Source organism: Podarcis bocagei (genome assembly GCF_964188305.1).
Source record: "Podarcis bocagei genome assembly, chromosome: 17".
Taxonomy (NCBI): Eukaryota; Metazoa; Chordata; class Lepidosauria; order Squamata; family Lacertidae; genus Podarcis; species Podarcis bocagei.
In genome coordinates, this window is record NC_138143.1 from 6,769,640 (window position 1) to 6,790,807 (window position 21,168).

General features: G+C 43.0%; 2 protein-coding genes and 1 long non-coding RNA gene across 6 annotated transcripts; 1 reads left to right on the forward strand and 2 right to left on the reverse strand.

Annotated features, from left to right (window-relative positions):
• Positions 1–1,463: 1,463 nt before the first annotated feature.
• On the reverse strand, positions 1,464–8,713 carry LOC308577273 (RNA-binding protein 3-like). Of its 4 annotated transcripts, none has more exons than XR_014003555.1 (8): positions 7,247–7,368; positions 7,051–7,157; positions 5,833–5,938; positions 5,645–5,720; positions 5,496–5,560; positions 2,657–2,796; positions 2,095–2,171; positions 1,464–1,895 (listed from the first exon to the last, which is right to left on the reverse strand). XR_014003555.1 is itself a non-coding variant. In XM_081177316.1 (7 exons), the coding sequence occupies exons 2-6, from the start codon at positions 7,347–7,349 to the stop codon at positions 5,497–5,499; spliced, it is 459 nt and encodes a 152-aa protein (XP_081033442.1). In that variant the 5' UTR covers positions 7,350–7,368; positions 8,577–8,713; the 3' UTR covers positions 4,464–5,104; position 5,496. The 4 variants fall into 4 exon arrangements, 2 of the variants coding, with proteins under 2 accessions (XP_081033442.1, XP_081033441.1); XR_014003556.1 differs by having other exon boundaries at positions 5,496–5,563; XM_081177316.1 differs by lacking the exons at positions 1,464–1,895; positions 2,095–2,171; positions 2,657–2,796 and adding exons at positions 4,464–5,104; positions 8,577–8,713 and having other exon boundaries at positions 5,496–5,563.
• Positions 8,714–8,873: 160 nt separating this feature from the next.
• Positions 8,874–11,017, forward strand: LOC308577276. The gene is made up of 2 exons (XR_014003564.1): positions 8,874–10,419; positions 10,457–11,017. It is a non-coding gene; the product is annotated as an uncharacterized lncRNA (long non-coding RNA).
• A 4,608-nt stretch (positions 11,018–15,625) lies between these two features.
• Positions 15,626–21,071, reverse strand: LOC308576449 (homeobox protein prophet of Pit-1-like; the record flags this gene model as incomplete). The annotated part of the gene is made up of 3 exons (XM_081175840.1): positions 15,626–16,434; positions 17,997–18,235; positions 20,993–21,071. 3 exons carry the CDS (start codon positions 21,069–21,071, stop codon positions 16,093–16,095), a joined length of 660 nt encoding a protein of 219 aa, XP_081031966.1. The 3' UTR covers positions 15,626–16,092.
• Positions 21,072–21,168: the final 97 nt, after the last annotated feature.

Here is a 21,168-nt window from a genome sequence, read left to right on the forward strand (position 1 = left end):
GTGACATTTTGCTAGTTGTCCTAACTTTGCCTTGGGTGGTTTATCAGAGGATGAAGCAACATCCAGCACTCCCAGTGTTAAAGATACTAAACTGGGTGCCAAATGGCTCCTTAAACAAAGGTTGCAGTTGCCAAAATGAAATGTCCAGTTGGCATTTTTGAACGAGATTTGAGCTAGGTTAAGAGCTCTGAGAACAGACACTTTATCCAGGGCAATCCACATACATATTGGCCTTAAATGTTGTCTGCTCCTGCTTAAAATGCACAGAAAAAGCATTGTGGTTCCTAAAATTCATTCCGATTGTGCAAAAAAAATATAACAGAATTCCACAAGAATAGCCTATTAGTGTGTGAAAACAGTCCACATCCAAGGATTCCCAGACATGCACCTCCAGATGGTGAAAACATCAGGTATCATCCTTGTGTCTGGACATCTCCACTTGGTCGCAAGTGGTCAAGACAGGTGCAAAACGTGCCTGGTGCCTAGCTAATTTTGCAGAGTACTCCCAGTGTGATTTAGACTTGTTTTTTCCATTCAACAATTACCTTCCCATGTCAGATTTCATCTGTTGCAATAAGACTCTATGGAGATAAAGCAAATCTGAAGGCAGAACTTGTGCAATGCAGCAAAACAATTTACATTCTGGTGCAAGGTAAACTCAAGTTCCTAATGGAAGGCAAACATTGCTTCTACTTACATTATGAAACCTCACACAGGACTTGCCCATTTCAGACCTTTTATTACCTTCAAAATGAACACAACCTACGCTTACCCCTTTACAAGCCCGCTACAGCACTCCCTGCAGGTTACTTGCACCAGTAATAACAGAACCTAGCTACCACCCAAAGCATAAGTACATAGAAATTATAACTCACTAGAAAAGCAGAGGCAACTATCCTGTATTATCTGAAGCAAAAAAACTTGGAACAGCTATCCCTTTCTTGTATCCATTTTGATTTGAATTTCTAGTGGACAAGAAAGTCTGGGAATAGGATGTAAATAGTTCAGGGGGTTTGAGTTCTAGCCTTAGTAGCTATATGTAGTTTTATGAGGGGAGGTGCTTATTTGCCCAAGTGTACTTTGGTTGACCATTCCCTCAACAGTCCATTTACCTGTGGATCTTAAATTAGGAGTGACTGATGTTATGTATTCTGATCACTAAATAAATTCAGAAATAGAAAATCATGCACATAGCTAGTTAATCCAAGTCATATGAAGGTTCCTGTCTTTTCCACTGAGGCATGTTCTGCATTTCTTATAAAACATTTTTTTTAAGGTATGGTAAAATACCTATCAAATTTACTCATTAAGTTCACACTTGTAATCCTTTGCCTACTCTTGTCTGATGTGCAAGGAGTTGGAAGTCAATGCACCCTTCTTTAATGTTAACCAGCTGCTTACCCTAGAAGGTTGTATATGTGTTAAGATGATGACGTGCTGAAGAATACAAGCTGAACACTAAGTCAGTTACTGTTTCATTTTTATTAGAAGCCATGGTTTAACATATTTGGAATTCAAAGCACATGATGAATAGTTGTTTTAAGTAGCATTTAAATTTTACATCACTTGGTGTTAAGGTTTCAGACATTCTTCCAGTTATAGGTCTCATTAAAAGATTTTAGCTCAAGCGCTGCACAAGCCTACCCCAAAACACACTATATATATATAGATAGCATTCACATTTTACAAATTAAACATTTCAGAAAGTGCTGTATCACAGGATTGAGCACCCACAATTCTTTAAATTCAGTTCACTTTTGAGCACTTTCCACTTCTTAGCCAGCCAGCCTCCTCATAAGCACCTATATTCCAACAGTATTGAATGCACAGCCCGTAGTAATCTACTTGCTCCACTGCTGCCAGCTGATAGGTTCATTCCAGTAATGATACTTAACCTAATACGGAATGCAAGAAGACAAATTAGCACACAGAACTCACCGATTTAATGTGCTAAGTCAGTTAATACTCTTACAGGAGTTTGTGCCAAGGCCTTTTAACATAAATCCAACCTAAACTCAAACCAATTGAGCTTACTGCTCCTGCTCCCTTCAGATACATCTAATTTAATGGGTTTTAAAAAACAAACAAACAAACCTGTCTGAATAGCTGAACAAGTCTCTGCAAGAGGCATCTTCCTCTTGTCCACTTAATACCCAGTAGCTATAGGGACCCTGCAAGAAAAGAATTGGTCAGTCATTATAGAAGGGCACCCTAGATATGAAACAGTCATATATGAGCATTGAGGCATGAAGTTCCTGGTTTTGAAGAAATAAACGAACTGCATATTAAAGTTAGAAAATTTAAATGGTTACTTCTGTGGCATCCAAATCAGTAAGTTTGTCACAAGTTTATCATGCACAAGGTATGGGCCACGCTACTTTCATCAAGTGCTGCAAGAAACAAGTGACCATAGCTATTCGCTGCCATCACTTCTTGCACAAGCAGAACACTAAGCAATGTGTGACTAATGAAGTACCAATTCACTAGTAACACGCTTCTGACCCTCTCCAATGGAAGTTTGACCTCCTATTTACTTTTGCATAGCCAAAAACAATTTGTACCATAGCCACAGTTTAATGGCACAGCAACACATAGCCATGCTTAAACTACTGAATATGAAAGCAAAGGTTTTTCTCTAAGAAAAATGTGTATTTACTTTGAAGTGGGAGAAACTGTTTACTTCGTAGCTCAAGTTCAGGATCCAAAGAGTAGTCCCCGTTCCATTCCATCACTTCTTTCAAGATAGTGTGGCCAACACTTTTTCAGGCTAGAATAGCCACCATCATCTCTTCTAACCTGTCAAAAACAAGGCAGTGTCACTTAACACAAGTACATTCAAATTCTCATTCAGATTATATTCAGATTATACATGTCTAACAGGATATTCCAAGCCTAGGTGATGCTGTTCACCTAGCCCTTGGGAGATTCCCCAAGTTATTAAGTTCAGATTTTTCTCCCACTTTTAGATTCTTGTCCAAAAGCCACCATATGCACTAAGAATTGGATAGTTTTACGTGGAAATTGAAGCCTCCCACACCCAAACAATGTTGCAATCGGAAGTCTTCCCAATTAACAAGTCCAAGGTCAGCACAAGGCACAATTACAAGATATTGGACAAAACAGCAAATGCAGCTGGATGAATCCAAGTACTGTTTGGCCAACTACCTTCCCTCTAAGTTTTTGAAAGCAAATCTCAAGTCGCAACAGCCAGGTAGGCCCTCCCACCCCAGATAAAAAAAGGAGCAGATTTCAGTCCAAGTTCTCGTGGGGTCTGAGGAGACCCCAAACTTGCCCAGTACGTTTGTCAAAGAAATAAGAATCAGTGGTTTGCTGTAGCCACAAGAATGGAGCTCTGTGGGAGGGAAGATGCAGACATGAGCAAAAAAGTTACCTCGAAATACAGGACTATTTCCACAAATGAACTAGCCAAGAGCAGCTTTCGTCTCACATGGATCGCACTGAAGGAGGCACAACACACTTCGGGGTCTCCAAGGACACTGGCTTCCACACGCTAGCAGAGAATTCTCACAGTGTAAGAACAGGACAGAGCTAACTACAGGTAGGCCCATCTAGGCCCAATATCAGTTCAGCCTTAACCCTGAACAAAGCCTCAAGGCCCCCCAGTTTCAAAAACTTCCTTCTCCACCAGCTCATCTGACAGCTGAAATTTTCCAGTTGTAGTAGGACACATTATCCTACTTTAGCATTTGTGTAAGGAGGCAGGTCCTTCCCAAGTCTTCCTCTCTAGCAACAGCAATACTGTGTACTACTATTGTAGCAAGGAGAACCAACCCATTCTAGGTTATAACACTGAACTTAAATGTTTAAACATAGGGCACATGTTTCATCACACATGTTTTGGCTTGTTACCCTGTATTTTGGTCCCTCTGTAGTAGTGACTCCCAAACCAAAAATAATTATTTGCCTTCACTAAAGGCTCAGCTAAATAATTCACTGTTTGAAGACTAAGAAAGAAAGCCCAAAGATTTGCAGGTAACACTGCATTGAACTCCACTGGGAGCCTTGTTTGAAACACAAGACTCCACAGGTATTTCACCGCCACCAGCCACTACCCAGATTCATTTCCCCAGGATAGCACTGGCACAGCTATAAACATTCTAGGGAATCATGTGTTGGTTTATGCAATTAGGGTAATATATATCATTTAGATACAAAGTTATACAACATGACTAACAAGATGCTACAATTATAGCTTAAAGTCATGCTAAAATATCCTATAGCCAGTTTAAGGAGCAGACAGATGTTTCCACTTCCCCATGTTGAAGATTTCCTGTTTCCACCATTTCACACCAACCGCTTAAGTATTAGTGTATATCAAATTTATTACTTGGGTACCAACCCCGGGATTTACCTAGGTGAGGCCCAACATGCTTTTGCTTCCTTGTCACTAAGCTATCAAAGTTGTGCGGTGCAATGTGATGTCAAACGTCAAGAGCAGAGAATTGTTTCAGATGGGATTTTAATGGGCTTCGTAAAGCCAAAAACTCAGTACAGGAACTTCCTTATCCACTTCAAATACAATGTCAATTGAATTATGCACGTTTCTTCCAGTAAAAAAAGGACAATATAAACAAACATTTTCAAGAACCTCTCAAAGCGTTCAGTTTTGATTTCTGGATTTACTTTTTACAGTAAAATAGCTTTTTACTAAACCAGCGTGAATCATTTAATTCTTTTACTAATACCAAGGTGGTTTGCATTTGTTGCCCTCCCTTACACTATGCTAAGAGTTGAACTCAAGTGCATTGCACTATTTCAAAAAAAAAGGTTTGCTCAGTTTCCAGCTGTTTAAAGTTGTAGGGCCCCATGTGTCACGTTAAAAGAAACCTTGGATTGAGAAAGCAAGACAAATAAAACCGATTTCAAAATTGCTTAAAAACCACTCTTGAAAAAACCAACTCTTGAGCAAAGTCTAAACAGGCCATCTTGTAGAGGAAGCTTTCGGGCTGCATGTGACAAAAGCTATATGGGGGAAGATACAAGTAGGTAACTAAACAAGATTCAGCGAAGCTCCAAAAATCTTTATAAATACGGCCATTGGAAGGACGATCTTGATTCAGGAAGGATTTTTACTCGGTGTGAGCTGAGGACAAGAAGCAGGTACAATCATAAAGGCACAAGCATATGGACATGTTGCAGCAATTCACCACTCCTACTTTTTTAGATTAGTGATGCTAGGAATCTCAGGCCCTCCCCCAGTTAGCACTCTGACAACTTTGCAATTTGAATTTAAGAGTTCTTTAAGGTCCAACATGCACTTAAAAGTTATTTACCAGTAATGTGAACTGAGGGCTGCAATGTTTTAGATCTGAGCAAATGGCAGATAAACAAAAAAGAAAAGAAACATCTTTGATACTGACAACTCAGTAGGGAGCTGTAGTTACTGTTGTTACTCAGTGTGAAGTCGGAACACTGATAGTTCACAAGCGTTTTGGCAAGACAGCATTTTCACTCCCTTCCCAAAATCCACTTACCTCAGTTGTCATAGTTGTCTCTGTAAGAGCCTCCTGAAGAGTAGCGATCGTTATAACCTCCCTGACTTCTGAAAACAAAGCATTTGTGTTTTATATCTGCTCACCTAAAACTGAACATTAATGATGCTCTCGCACATCAGCACAATTACCTGCCGTAATCCCGGGAACCGCTGTAGCCTCCACTTCTGTTGTCGTATCGCCCACCATAGCTTCTGTCTCCACCACCTCCAAGGAGGGGGGAAAAAAAACATTTCAGTGACAGCTAAGCCACCAGCAAGCCCACCCACTTCATTACCCCAATGCATGCAAATGTTTGTTTCAATCTCCTTATACTCACCTCTGGAATAACCACGGCCTCGCCCCCTGCCTCCAAAGTAGCCACCTCTAGATCCACGGGAAGACTTCCCTGCGTGATCAACTCTTATCTGGCGCCCATCTACAGACTGATAATGAGCAAGTACTTTAATTATAACCATTGCTTAACTAGCTGATCAAATGAAGCAACTATTTACATGAATTTTCATATGCACATAACCAATTGTTAATAAAACATGACTTTTCACCAATTACTATTGCTCTTATTAAGATACTGTAGAGCTCAGTGGATTTATTTCTAAATTGAATTCTGAAGTTCTCCACCTGTGTAGGTTTGGGTATCTGCCACTTGCATTACAAAAGATCTACAAGCAAAAGCAGCTATTCTGGAACTTGCACTCCACACAGCAAATTGAACCACTTAAAAAATAATTTCCCAAAGATAAGTCAATATTCTGAAAAACCTCTGGTAGCCCTAAGAAATGGAATCACAGACAGCAGTCCTGAAGCTGAGATTCCTGTTGGGTGCAAACCCTGTAAAGGTGGGTGGTAAATAATCTGAGAGTAGCTTGTCTCAGAGTGGCTGGGCAACCTCAGCCAGATGGCCTGGGTATAAATAATAAACATTAGTATTATTATTTGAAAGTAAGAAGGGTAGTGGAAATGTGAACTAGCAATGCCACTCAATGAGCTTTCAATACAACTGGAAGAATGCAGGATCCAGCTTCCCAAGAGCCGGATCCCAGGCAGCATGGCCAATAGTCAAATGTTGATAGAAGCAAAAGTCCAGCAGCATCTGGAGGGCCACAGGTTCCTCGTCTGTGCCTGTTACCAATGTAGCTGTCTCTCACCACTTTATGACATAAGAAACTGCTCACTTTGACACTAAATCAGAAGCATCATCACTGCATGTGCTTTTAGGTAACGTGCATACACTGCGACAGCTCCCTACTATTGGGTTGACACTTGCAAGCAAGAAAAGGCCTTTTTCTAATATAGTTTAATTAAGGGCATTTCACAAAAACTAAAATCAAAGCAGTATGGTTCCTGGGAAACTGTTTGTCTCTTTGTATTTTAACCTGTATTCTAAATTGGTTTCCCCATTACATTTTTATTGTAAATTTACTGGTGTTAGTTGCCCTGAGCCTGGCTCTGGTTGGGGAATAAAAACTTATTATTATTTAATTAAAGCAGCCAGGACACAGTGGGACAACAGATCACACCACAACAAAGTACTCACCTCTCCATTCATGGCTCTCATGGCATCTGATGCATGTTCAGGATTGGCAAAGGTGATAAAGCCAAAGCCTCTTGATCTCTGGGTCTCCTTATCCTTGATCACAACAACTAAGAGCAGAAAACAAAAGTAGCTAAAATTATCCAATTTTATGTTGATCCCAGGGGAAAACTCCATCCCCAACACCACACTTGCTTACCTTCAGAAATGGGTCCAAAAGAGCTGAAATGCTGCTCCAGGCCTTGCTCATCTGTGTCAAAATTCAGACCCCCAACAAACAGCTTTCCTTCTTCAGAAGACATAATGGTGGTAGGGAGGAGTCTGAAGAAGAGAAAAGCGCACAACTGTGGATCAGAGGTCTAATACTGGAATAATTCCATTACGAGAATTTGAAGAACCACCAATGCTTATTGCAGAGCAAGTTAGCAAAATCCAGATGCAAACAACCTGTCGTAGTCCGTGAGGGAGAATTTAAAACGCCCAACCCTCCAGAAACACCAGACACTGTTAATTATCAGTCGCAATATTTTCAGTACTCTTGCTCTGTTCACTCGATTCATCAAGTGTGGCTTAATTCCCCCCCCAAAAAAAGTCACCCTGCATATGGTGCCACAACACTAAGAAAACCTGTTGCAGGTTTTATAACACATGTTGTCCCCATCTCTTCCACCCATCCTCGCCTAGCCAAGCTCCATGTGGTTGCGCATTACTTCCAATCAGAAAAGGAAAGGTTCTCAGGGCCGTGCTAATACGTCCCCGCCCTAAGCGTCACAGCAGCAGTTGCTAAATCTGACCCACTTCAAGCGCCTTCAAGCTTCGAGTTCAGGGCTGCTGCTGGGCTTTTTTAAATAAATAAATAATAAATAAATAAATGAGGAGCAAGCCTTAAGCCACACCCCCGCCTCAGTTTCTATTTCAACTGCATGTTCCCGAAGGGAAACTCCTCAGCGGAAGGCGAGAGGTGGGGGTGGCGCGAGGGCGAAGGAAACGGCGCTTCCCCCTCCCCGCCTCGAGGCCGCCCTCCATTTCCCCGCCTCGAGCGCCATCTTGTTCACCCCCAGCTTAAAGAGGGGCAATCCGGACGACCAAAGATGGCGGCAGGCGACGAAGGCCGCTGCATGGCCTCGCCAGTGCGCCCCGCGCGCCCGCCGGGACCCCCCCCCCGCCATTTCCTTGCTCCGCTTCTTCTCATGCCCGCCCCGCCCCCCCCCCGGTTCCAAAACCAAAGCGCGCACACGCGCCACCCCAGACCGCTGTTTTCTCTCTCTCGCGGCGCGAGGGGAACCGGGCTCCTCCGCCGCATGCGCACATCATCAGCATTCGGAACGCCGCTCCGAACGCGCGTGCGCTTTGGTGCCGCGGCCCCCACTGCCACCCCCTCACGTCGTCGCTACCGAGGAACAGCCACCGTTACCTCGCTACTGACGTACTTGTTTGAACGGAAGCGTCGGAAACAACCCACCCCCACACCGTGCGTGCATTTCACCGACAACAAAGGAAGCCCGCAAGACCGCTCCCCCCCGCCTTACCGAAGAGAAGCTTCCTGGGCTCAAGCAGCTGAAAATGCGGCCGAGGCACCGCCCGCGCTTCGCTTATATAGCGTCCCGCCCACCGCGACCAATCACGTGATGGACGCCGCGCCTTCCTAGGGTTAAGTGCGCAAACTACGCATGCGCTTACTACGCACGACCGTTACGCCTGTGGTACGAGAGAGGTCGCTCCGACATCCGGGGATCCGTTCAACTTTTTCCCTCCAAAAAGAGATGTGCTACAGCATCCGGGGCCTTTGTTCGCTCGCGCGAGGCTTCCGCCTCCCCCCTGCATTCCACATAATAGAGACCTGCACTTCCGGTTCTGACTGGATTGTAGGGCGGGGGAGCGACTGCCTAATTGAGGCCGTGCTTTGCGAAATGGCCATTCTTGTTCCCTCCATTTCTGAAGGAAGGCTTTTTTACGGGCAGGGAGGGAGAAGGGCCAGAAGGAAGACGAAGAGCGCCGACCGTTAAGGGCGGGACGTTTGACTCGCGCGTTTTGTTTGAAGCAAGGCGGGTTTTGTGGTGCCTTGAAAGACAAACTGAGGAAATAATGTGGGACCCTAAACAGGTTTCTTGCGGCCGAGGCCTCCGTGGACGATATTATTATTATCGGGAAATGTAATGTTTGACGTTTTACGATGTTTTTGCGTCCTGGAAGCCTCCAGAGTGGCTGGGGAAACCCAGTCAGATGAGCGGGGAATAAATCATTGATAATAAAATAATAATAATAATAAATTAATAATAATAATTCCCAAGTTCGCGGGGGCTGCCTCGCAGGGCTGAGGGGAAGCGAAGGGCGAGGCGCACGTTCCGACGTTGGTGAAGCCGATTGACGCGCGTAACGCGCTGGTAGCCCGCCTGGCCCTGGTTCGGGCCTCGGTGCGCGCAGGCAACCCCTTTGCTCTCCTTTTCAAGCCCTTTGCTCTCGCTCCGAGGAGGCTCTTCCCCCGCGGGCTTCTGGATACCTCCGTTCCCGAGGCCAGCAGCGCCCTTCTGCATATGTGGACGTAGGCCAGACGATACCGTCTGTACTCAAAATGAAAAAGCCATGGATAAAGAACGCGATTCCAGAAATTGCAATACTCGGTAGCACCGAAGCAGCCACCGTCAACAGCTTGCTCTCTATTCCGTGGACATGTTAGCTGTTCCTTATAAAGATAATTTCTTAACTATTGCTTTCGGGAGCGAATTCCTACATATTTCTAGCTTTTCCCCACGACATTAAATTGAATGGACCACTTACAAATGGGACCCAGATAGCTCATAACTACTGAAATTCATCACCTCGTGCATCGTAACCTCAAAAAAGCATTACCAACCTTTTCATTACTAACACAGGAAACCTGATACTATCAGATTTATGACATTGCCTTTTAAAAGAGGCTGTTGCCATGGTAGTCTTGCAGGGTTCCCGCCAATGCTCCATTTTCTGTCAGTTTGCTTGGAGGACTTTGCATTAGACTGCAGTTTGCTCCCTTGTGCTCAGACTTCAGTCCAAACCTTTGTGTATGTTTACCCCGAAACAAGTTCCACTGCATTCAATGTTGCTGTTCCTTTAAAAACTTGCACAAGGAAGAAATACCACTGAAAATAGGACTTGCCCCTGAGTAAATTTGCATGAGAAGACTGTTGCAACAGGCACGGCTAGCTTTCTGGAATTTGTAATAAAATAACTGCCCTGCAACATGTCACAAAATGACAATAAGGATGCTGTTGTGTGCTGTAAATGTATTCTGCTTGAGCATCTTGGCCCACATTGTTACACATTACTAGAGGGTCTTCTCAAGCTGTAGCATGTTGTATTTATGTGGCAGTAGCCTTTCTTGCCAACCTAGCAGTTCGAAAGCACGTCAAAGTGCAAGTAGATAAAGTAGGTAAACGGTGTTTCCGTGCACTGCTCTGGTTCGCCAGAAGCGGCTTAGTCATGCTGGCCACATGACCCAGAAGCCTTACGCCGGCTCCCTCGGCCAATAAAGCGAGATGAGCGCCACAACCCCGAGTCAGTCACGACTGGACCTAATGGTCAGGGGTCCCTTTACCTAGCCTTTCTTGCATCAATTTGGAAAATGTTTCCCATTTAGAAAAAACACAGTTGCCTTATTATAGCACCTGATTATCAACAGTGGAAAATAAATCAACTAATGTATATCAATCAACTAATGTATATGAAATGGCAGTTTGTACACTCATGGATCCACTTGGTTTCCAGAGAGCTCTGGGGAGTTTTCTAGTTGGCGTGGCTGGCTCATATTTTGAAGTCCTAGTAAAGCTGTGGAATACAGAGATGGTCTGGGCAATTGGCAGGATTTTTACAACACTGCGAACGAGACCAATAGTGAATCCGATGGTGAAGAAGGCAGTTTCTGCACATGGTGTAGAGAGAAATGAGGGGCAGATGGGGTTCATCAACTTGGGAAGGTAGTTCATCGGGGGGGGGGGAGAGAAAACACTGATTCTAACCCTCCACTGCCTTGCAGGCTGTCTTCAGGAAAAGAAGGCTAAAGAGTAAACCCTACACAAATCCAGAGTGGAGTCCCTAAGGTGGTTGGATGGCGTCTTGTATGCCTCTTTCCTGCAACTCCTGCAGCCAAGCTGGTGCCAGACATATTGCTCTGCTTTCTTGGCAGAAATGACTGGCAGAATCCGAGACCAGGGAGAAGAGTTGGTGAAAGAAGACTGGAAGAAATTTAAAGACTATTTACAGAAATATTGTAAAATTAATGAATGTTAGAAGGATGTTGGATAGAAACTAAGGGGTTTTTAGCTGTAATGCTTTAGGAGATATGAAAAAAAAGGTTTATAAATGGGTAAAAGCTTAATGGTATTTGTTGAACTAACAAATTGAAGTGGAATACAAAGAAGGGAGGTATGAGGAGGTCTGGGGAAATAAGCGTAAGGAAGATATGGTATGGAAAATTATTTGTTTTTTAACTGTTTTTATGTTGTATTTTGTATTTTGTTTCTTTTATTTTTTCATTTTTTCATTGTTATATTTTAAAAAAAAACAACTTTAATATCTTTTGAAAAGAAAAAAAAAAGACATATTGCTCTGCTTTCTTCTGGACCACATCAGCGAGGCTGACGGAGGGGTCGTGTCGTCTGGGCAGCCCAGGACCTCCATGAACACTGCCCAGGCTTGTGCCCTGGGGAGGTCACTTTGGTGCTGTAAATGCAGCAGTTTGACTTCACCCCCACAGGCACACTCCATTGTCTCTTGAGACAGACAAATACCAACAACATGGTAACCTTAAGATTGGATTATTGTAATGAGCTTTATGTGAGGATGCCTTTGAATATAGTGCAGAAGCTTCAATTAGTGCAGCCTAACTTCTCATAGGTTTGAAGCAAGCATACCAGTACTGTTCCTATTACACTGGCTGCATATATATTTGCTTGCAAGCCCAATGCAAAGTGCTGTTTTTTACTTTTAAATCTCTTTACGGCTTTTTATGCCTCTCACAGTATAAACCTAGTCTGTTATATCTTCACTTGAGGCCCATCTTCTGGTCTCCTCTGAGGGAAACTTGAAGGGTGATGACAAAGGAGAGGACCTTTTCAGCTTTGGCTTCCCAACAGTGGAATGCTTTCTCCAGAGGTCTGCCTGGCACTCTGAAATATACTCAGAGTCGCAAAGTGATTTCATGCTCTTTATGCAGCTCATAGTGGTGACGAGGAATGAATGAAAGTCCCCTCAAAGTATCTGCTTTATATACATTATTTACACAATGGGCTGCACATGATTGGCTAATTCTGGAATTCTACTGTAAGCCAATCAGGTTGTGGATTCACTTTTATCTGGAGCATGATTGGGTGGTTCCTGCCAACCAATCATACTGCTGCATTGTTCTAGGACCAATCAGACTGCTGCCTTTTGGATCCTATTGTTCTAGGACCAATCAGACTGCTGCCTTTTGGATCCTGTTGTTCTAGGACCAATCAGACTGCTGCAGTTTGGATCCTATTCAACTCAGTACATAACACATTCACTGACATATTTTCAGCACCAGGTAAAAATGTACCTCGCTGCCCCCCCCCCCGACATTTGATGGTCTGTGTTATGTTTTATTATTATTGTGATGCAAAAGTTTTCTATTGCAGCTGGGAAGGATTGTTTCGAATTACTGTAAAAAACATAAAAGTTTTATAATAATAAAAATAAAATGACTATTTATCTTTTATGGAATAATGTGCTCTTGTTTATGCTTTTAAATATAAGTCTCTTGGAGGCCTTCTTAGATAACAAGTGACTAATAAGTCAAAATAATAATAATAATAATAATAATAATAATAATAATTTCTTCATGTGTTTCATGTGCAGTTGTTTACATGCATATGCATTTGAGACCAGGTGAGCACATTCCAGCAGTCACTTTGTAAAAGTTACTGGTAGTCCTTATTGTTCTTGTATCATTCTCTTGAAAGGTACCATCCTTGTTATGTCTTTGGGGAACACCTTTGCAAGATTGTATTAATTTGCACACACATGCACTAGAATTCTTCACGGTTCAGCTCCTCTAGATTAATTAAAGCTCCCAATAGGTGGGTAGATGCATCTGGACATGCATCTATTTAAGGCACAAGCATGCAAATTATACAGACATAAAATCCCTTGGTGCCACTTTCCTTCCATCTTTTCCCTCCCCAAACAATGCTGATAATATAGATGTCACGGTGAATTTTCCCCCCTCTTTGAGTTGCAACTGTTCTGCAACAAAAACCAGCAGATCCATTTTAGCATTTAGCATTTTATTAAACATTAAAGTCTTTTGTAAAAAAAACAACTGAACACTCTTAAGTTTACTAATATATCCTGCTTCACTCTTTTAGAAACCAGTGCTAGACTAGACAGGCTATTTCAGAGCAAATGAATGAAATCTGGAGTAGTAGGCCAAAAAGAGCTTTCAGCATTACATAATGTGTGGTGGCGGAGGAGGGACAAAATCATTCTGAGGCAATGATTTGTGGTGTGCCACTCGAGGCACGTCACACATACACAAGAGCACCCCGATTTTCATCTCTGAAATGTGGGAGGGTGTGAAGGTACCTTAAAATACATCCACCACCATCCATCTCAGATCCCTCAAGGTCTAAAATGTAAATACAGTGGTACCTCGGGTTAAGTACTTAATTCGTTCCGGAGGTCTGTTCTTAACCTGAAACTGTTCTTAACCTGAAGCAGCACTTTAGCTCATGGGGCCTCCTGCTGCCGCCGTGCCGCCGGAGCACGATTTCTGTTTTCATCTTAAAGCAAAGTTCTTACCCTGAGGTATTATTTCTGGGTTAGTGGAGTCTGTAACCGGAAGCGTATGTACCACTGTACATAAACACTTTGCAAGGGTGTAATCTGGGTGGATTTGATTTGAATCACGATTTAAATCATGAGTCAGTAAGACTTGATTTAAATCATTTTTTTTACAGAAAGACTCATTCTTGTTGGTATAATCTTAATATTTACAACCAGATGAACTGGTTCCATTTTTGGAATAATAAATTTTTTAGAGTAGTTTTTGCAGTTATATCAAAAATTACTGATTTGGTTATACTATTAGAAATACATTGACAGATAATTATGAAATTATTGTGAGGCTTAATAAGTTAACTGTTCATATTTGGACAACTTTTCTGCTGTACTTTATTGGATGAAGAAAAATGATCATTTCCTTAACAATTTAAACAATTTATTTAACTAAAACAATATTACAGTATAGCATATGTATCCATGTTTGTTAGCTGATGTAGTTAAATGATTTTTTTTTTTAAAAAAAACACCTTAGACTGAGTTTTAGCACACATGAAAAACTGAAAACAAATCCTTATTTCCTGATGGAAATAAGTCTTTGGACTATAATGTAACTTAAATAGAAAACTATCTTTAGAAAGATTTTCCCTCCAAAAGCATTTTATTTTAAAAATCTGATTTAAATTTTAAAAATCTGATTTAAATAAAAAAACCTGATTTTTAATTTTTTGAAAAATAATACCGGGTAATTGCTTTTTATTCATCCTGTGTGTAATGAAAGAGAGGCTGAAGCGGAAAAATAGCAGGCCTATTAACTTAAACTGTTTTAAAAGGCATAACAAGTATATGAAAATATATAGGCATTTTGTGTGAGAGCCAAGGTGGACTATCCAAGCTTCATCCAGTAGCTGCTGTGTAAGATCTGATGTGTGAGCTGAAATTTTCAGATGGGATTAATTGTGGCAGTGGTGTGTTAAAATTTTATGTATCTTTTAAAAATGTGTTTTTTTCTGGTTTGAATGGCACCCCTGAAATTACACAAAAACAGACAATGGTGCAAATATTTGATGAACTTGTGAGGAATATAGTGGACCATATCTGTCCTCCAAGAGCATAAAGCCATGGTTTTCAGACTGCATTTTTGGGAACAGGGATTTGCAAAATCTCCAACACTCATCAATTTCCTATTGTCATTCATTTTGTTATTTAAGATCTCATTCATTATTGATTTGTACAAATAATTTTTGTTTGTCTCTTCATCTGTTGCAGTTACATTTGTTTAGGTATTCACATTTGTCTTCATAGTTCTGCTGTTTGTTTGTTCTTATTAATACAAGTTCATATCTATCCATTTATTTCAGAACAAATTAAAATAGAACAGTTCAATTTTTCTTTCTGCTCAAATATGCATGTCTCTCTCTAATGGAAACCTCCAGTGTTCTTCAGCAGTTTATCAGGGCTTTCTCAAAGGTAGTTTGCTCACCATTACTGATCTTCCCCTGTAGTTAGGGTAGCCACATGTCCTTTGAAAAGGACAGTCCTTTAATTGAAGCTGTTTGAGGGTTGTCCAATTCAAATCCAGTTTAAAAATAAGGAGCCACAAGGCGAGCTGGAAGGGACTTGAAGCTGCCCATCAACATTTAGTATCACCTGCTGCGTGGCGTCTTCTCCACTATGGTGAGTTGTTTTATAATTGTATTTAAATTATAGTAATTATTTCTAGATTTGTGTCTATACATATAAATTACCATATGCAAATTTTATGCAAACTGGTGCCCTCTTTTTTTGGTGCTGCAAATGCTCTTTTTCGGCAATGTGTATCGGGTCACCCTACTTTCAAATTGCAGATACTGAGAAGTTTGGGGTTCTAGGTTGCTCTCTAAGTTGTTCATGTAAAGGTTTGGCCCAACTGGCCTGGGCAGCACCTTACATGGACCAAGTCCTCTCTCTCCATTCGAGAAGACTTTGAGAAGCACAGGGGTTTTGTAGCAAAGGGGCAGGGGTTCTTCAGCAGATACGTTGACGTGGCTTAAACAGGGTGTTACACTGAGCTTGTTCTTCAGATACCATGAATATCACTGTTTGGCAGTGGTGTGTGTGTGTGTTGTTCTTTATCACTGGAACAGTCAAGCTCATGCAGCAAAATTGCTTAATGGAAGCCACTACCAGGAGAATAAACAAGACAACGATGCACATATTTGGGTATCTTTATGATAATTTCCCCTGCCCAGTGTTCCTGCACCTTGTCAATCTGCTGCAGAGAAAGAGCTCTTAGTTCCAGTGGGTGCTGGGGTCAAGACTCAGAGAGAGCACAGGAGGTGGCGGAGCAGCTGTGGAGCGCAGAGGGCTGTACCAGTCTTCGTGAGCATGGGAGGGTTGAGGGTGGTGGGGGGCAGGACAGGAAAACTGGGCAGAAGTAGCAGGGGGAGTTGGGGGTGGCAGAGTGTAGGTGGAGGGAAAACGAGGCAGGTGAGGATGTGACCCAAGAGTGGGGGGATATTGGTACTGTCGAGGTAGGGCTGTAGGCAGGGGACAGAGGATACCAGGGGTGCCTGGTTTGGGCAGCGCTCGTTCCTGCTTTCGCTGCTTGGCTCGCCGGTTCTGGAACCAAACCTGTCAGCACAAGGAGAGAGAAAATGCATATTATGAATTGAATTCCCTGGGCAAGGCATCTTGGCAATGATGTTTAGAATAGAATTATTCCTGAAAATCCATAACTTGTCAGTGCCAGCCTTTTAAGAAGACCAAGAATGTTCTGGGACATTGGCAGAAGGTAAACATCTACCAGAAGCAGGAAATTATGAGATAAGCTTGTGCAGTGTGTTTGGGATGGACTAATTATACTTACAAAACAATAGGCAAAAGGGGAATGATGCACATTTATTCATAGGTATGTGTAGGTAGACAGATTGGAATTGTGGGCCCAAGCAGAGATTCTTAGCAGCTTTCTGGACTTTGCTGACTCAGCTGGTTCTCTGGTTAATATTTTTTGTTGTTGTTAAAATAAAAAAGTACAGTGGTACCTCGGGTTACATACGTTTCAGGTTACATATGCTTCAGGTTACAGACTCTGCTAACCCAGAAATAGTACCTCTGGTTAAGAACTTTGCTTCAGGATGAGAACATAAATTGTGCTCCGGCAGCGCGGCAGCAGCAGGAGGCCCCATTAGCTAAAGTGGTGCTTCAGGTTAAGAACAGTTTCAGGTTAAGAACGGACCTCTGGAACAAATTAAGTACTTAATCCATGGGTTAAACCACTGAGCCTAGGACTTGCCAATCAGAAGGTCGGCAGTTCAAATCCCCGCGATGGGGTGAGCTCCCGTTGCTCGGTCCCTGCTCCTGCCAACCTAGCAGTTCAAAAGCACGTCAAAGTGCAAGTAGATAAATAGGTACCGCTCCGGCGGGAAGGTAAACAGCGTTTCCGTGCGCTGCTCTGGTTCGGTTAGTCATGCTGGCCACATGACTTGGAAGCTGTATGCTGGCTCCCTTGGCCAATAAAGCAAGATGAGCGCCGCAACTCCAGAGTCGGTCACAACTGGACCTAATGGTCAGGGGTCCCTTTACCTTACCACTGTAGTAGGTATTGGGAGGGGGATGCCTCAGTTTCTCATATAGAATCTGTGTTACAACAACATGTAACCAGTAACATTGGTCTAGCCCTGCGCCTTCTGTTTCAACTTTTAAACGCCTGCTGAAAACTTTTCCATTCCTTCAGGCAATTAAGAATGCACCTTTCCACAATTGTTACTTGGTTTCTGATTTTAACTATTTTCTATGGGTTTTGTTGTATGTATTTTTATGTACAATTGTCGTGAAGCACTCTGATGTTTTTATATGAATTAGTGGTCTATAAATATTTTTATAAAGAAATACATGTAACACAACTGTTTAAGTTTACATAAACGGAGAGCTTCAAGTCCATACACCCATTAATGCAGTTAGTAAAATACTGCCTCACTATTAGGAAAACATAGAATGAAAAGCACCAAAGGGGAAAAATAGTTCTAAATGTGACTTTAAAAAGCACACTTTCTTTGTCCCATGGTTGTAGAAAGGCACAGCACGTAAGTGCCTTGGAGACCCAGTTTCCAAAAGGCCCCTTGCAGGCTGCTTTTAACACGTCCAATATGGCAGTGTCCATATGTTCTTGGGGCCATTAAGTACTGAGCAGGTACCTGGATGCGAGCCTCATTGAGTTTGATAGCCCTGGCCAGCTCCTCTCGGCAGTAAATATCAGGGTAATGGTTTTTTGCAAATGTTGCCTCCAGGTGATCTAGCTGGTCCTGGCTAAAGGTAGTCCGGTGACGTCTCCTGGTAGGGGCGGCAGCTGTGTGAAGGGAGGAAGTTGCAGCCGGAGAGACCCCAGCCGGTTCTGGTACATTGGGGAACTTCTTACAGAGGGGAACTTCCACATCTGGAAGGCAAGAAGAGGATCCACTGGCATTTCTCTGTCTTGACCTACAAGTCACCTTTATCCAAAACTTTGCCAGTGCCCCTCAGGACTGAGCACTTTCCAACCCCTACTCCTTTAACCCACCCTCACGCCCACCTTCCCCTCTGCCTACATCCTCTTAATGTGACATCGCTACAACAAGAACTCTGCAGCTGTGGGGTCTGTTTGGTCTTGCTTCTTTGCTCTAGATCATTCCCTCCCAAAGCTGCTTTTCCTTTTCGGAAGGCTCTTGGGAGTTCCATTTATGCATGTTTGCCAGCCCCGTGTAGTTTGGACCTTACATACTCATGCCCAGCTGGTTAGAGTGTGGTGGTGATAACATCAAGGTCACGGGTTTAATCCCCATATGGGCCACCTGCATATTCCTGCATTGCAGGGCGTTGGACTAGATTACCCTCAGGATCCCTTCCAACTCTACAATTCTATGATTCTATGAAAGGAGCTAGAAATGGAACGGCCCTTGAAAGAGATCCCTCTTCCTCCTGCATATTGTGTGGGCTCCCCACACTTCCCACCCTGTAAGAATGATTTTTTAAAATTTTTATTTTTGGCTCAGGACAGCAGAATACTGTAGCTTGAGCCAACCCTGGTATGTGATCCTGGTGAGTGCCAGCAAGCAGACATTATATTTCTTAGAACCACTTGGATATTGCTTCAGCCAGCTGCAAAAAGCTGTGTCGCAACTGTCTCTTCTTCATAAAGGGTCTCCTGCTTTGTAAGTTCTGTGAGCATTTCAAATAATTTTTCAGAAGCCGCACCTGGCAGCATCAGGTGTTGTGAACCTTTACCTCTTGTACTGATAATGAAGTGCCGGAACGGTAACAATATTTCCCCGCACCCTTTCCCCAATTCCTTCCTGCAATCCCTAGGATTAACTGGGGGGAACATGATTCTCCAGCCCCCACTCCCTGGGAGAACCTGAGATCGTGAGAGTGAGGGGAGCACAATAGGCTCACCTGAAAAGCTAATTAATTTGGGACCCCAGCATAGAGGAACTTGAGCCCCCAGGGATCTGAGCCCAAACAGCTTTCTCATTAATGTCTTTGCATCCGAGTGTTTCGGGAGAGGCTGCCCCCAAGGGATTGCAAGCCCCCCTCCAGCCTATTTCAGTCTCCTGCTACTCAGCAATCTCCTCCAGCTCCTTAGAGGCTGTCATGTGGAAAATGAGTTTGCTCTTTCCTTGGGACAAGTTTCCTGCTTTTGTGGAGACTATGGCAACTCTTCCCCTCCTAAAAGACCTCCTGGCTAAAATCACACTGAACAAGATCTGGAACTAGGACAGATGGTTCCTTGACTATGCATGGAAGGGTTGCCCCTTCCAGGAAACTGCACATGCACCATACATTTAAAGCACATGACTTTCCTCAAAACATCTTGAGAACTGTAGTTTACCTCTCACCGAACTATGATTCCCAGCACCCTTAACAAACTACAGTTCCCAGGATTCCTTTTAAAGGAGTCATGTGCTTTGAAATGTATAGTGTGCATGCAACCACAGTTACATTGCTTTCCGCTTCCATCACAAATTTGGGATTGAGTTGGGGTTGCAAAAAGGCCAGGAGGCACCATCTGCTGGTGGTTTCATGGAATTTGGTCTCGGATCAGAATTAAGTTTGTGATTAGTGTTGTGATGAGTGCAGAAGATGGTTCTGAAAGCCACAGGCAGTATTCAAATATGCTCTCCTGATATTCTGTCCTACCAAACCCCAACCTCAAAGTGTCTCCAGGCTGTCAGTATTCTGTGGAAGGGGTTCAAGCGTATACTGGGAAATTTAGGTTTACAATTAAAAGTTATTAAAGTGCTCCATTCTAGCACAACAACCACTTTAATAAAGCCAATGTAGTGTACCTGTTGGACTAGGACTCAGAATACCAGGGTTCACATCCGTACTCAGTCACAAGCTCACTGGCTGATCTTAGGCCAGTCACTGTCCCTCAGCCTAACCTACTTTGCAGGGTTGTTGTGAGGAGAAAACTGGGAGTAGGAGAACTCTGAAAACCACATTGAGCTCCTTGGAGGAATAGGGGACATATAAATATAATAAAGAAAGAGATGGGCTTTCTGTGATTAGGAAAGAGACAGGGAGTTGCACTGATAAGTGTGGAATGTACAAATGATGAATGGGAAGATATATAAAAACTTTGCAAGCAAATCAGGATGAATGCTCATTGCTGTGTAACCTGCTTACAAATAATGAATTCTCAATAGAGACTGGATATAATCTAACACATAAGCTTTGTGCTAGCAAATAAGGATAGATGCTCAATAAATAGGTCATCAGGAGAAGAGCTAGAGACACACCGCCCTGGAATATTCCCATCTCATTGTCCGTCTCTCCTCCAAAGCTCAACAATGGTGTAAGAAGAAATACCACAAAAATATCATTTCCCATTTAATACAGAAACAACGTACAGAAACAAAGATCACCCCAGACCTGCTTGACCCTGGTTTTTGGTTCTAATAAAAAGCTCTAAAAAGGAAGCCTTGCAAATGTTTCCTGAAGGCTTTTGTAGACTTCTTCCCACACAGTTTTCAAGTCCTGCTCAGAGCTGGAAGCACATCACTGATGTACTGGCTCCCAAGTCCCCCTCTGCACAACCCCTCACATGCAGCTTTTCCTCCGCCCAAATGTTCAGTAGCATCTGGACCCTCTTTGGTCTAGATGGCCTCCCTGTGCCCCTCCTCATGTCTGTAGACCAAAGCTTCCCCAAACTCACCAGCTGTGGAGCTGACAGTCTCAGGGTATACGTCAGTGAACCCTTCGCTCTTCCTTTTCCCTGTTCGTCCACCCTCCATCTCCTTTGATCCTTGCTGTGTCCCCCCCAACCAAACTTTTAAGCCAGTTCTGACGTCACCCCCTCCCTGGTTGTCTGTTTTACGTGTGGAGGGTGCG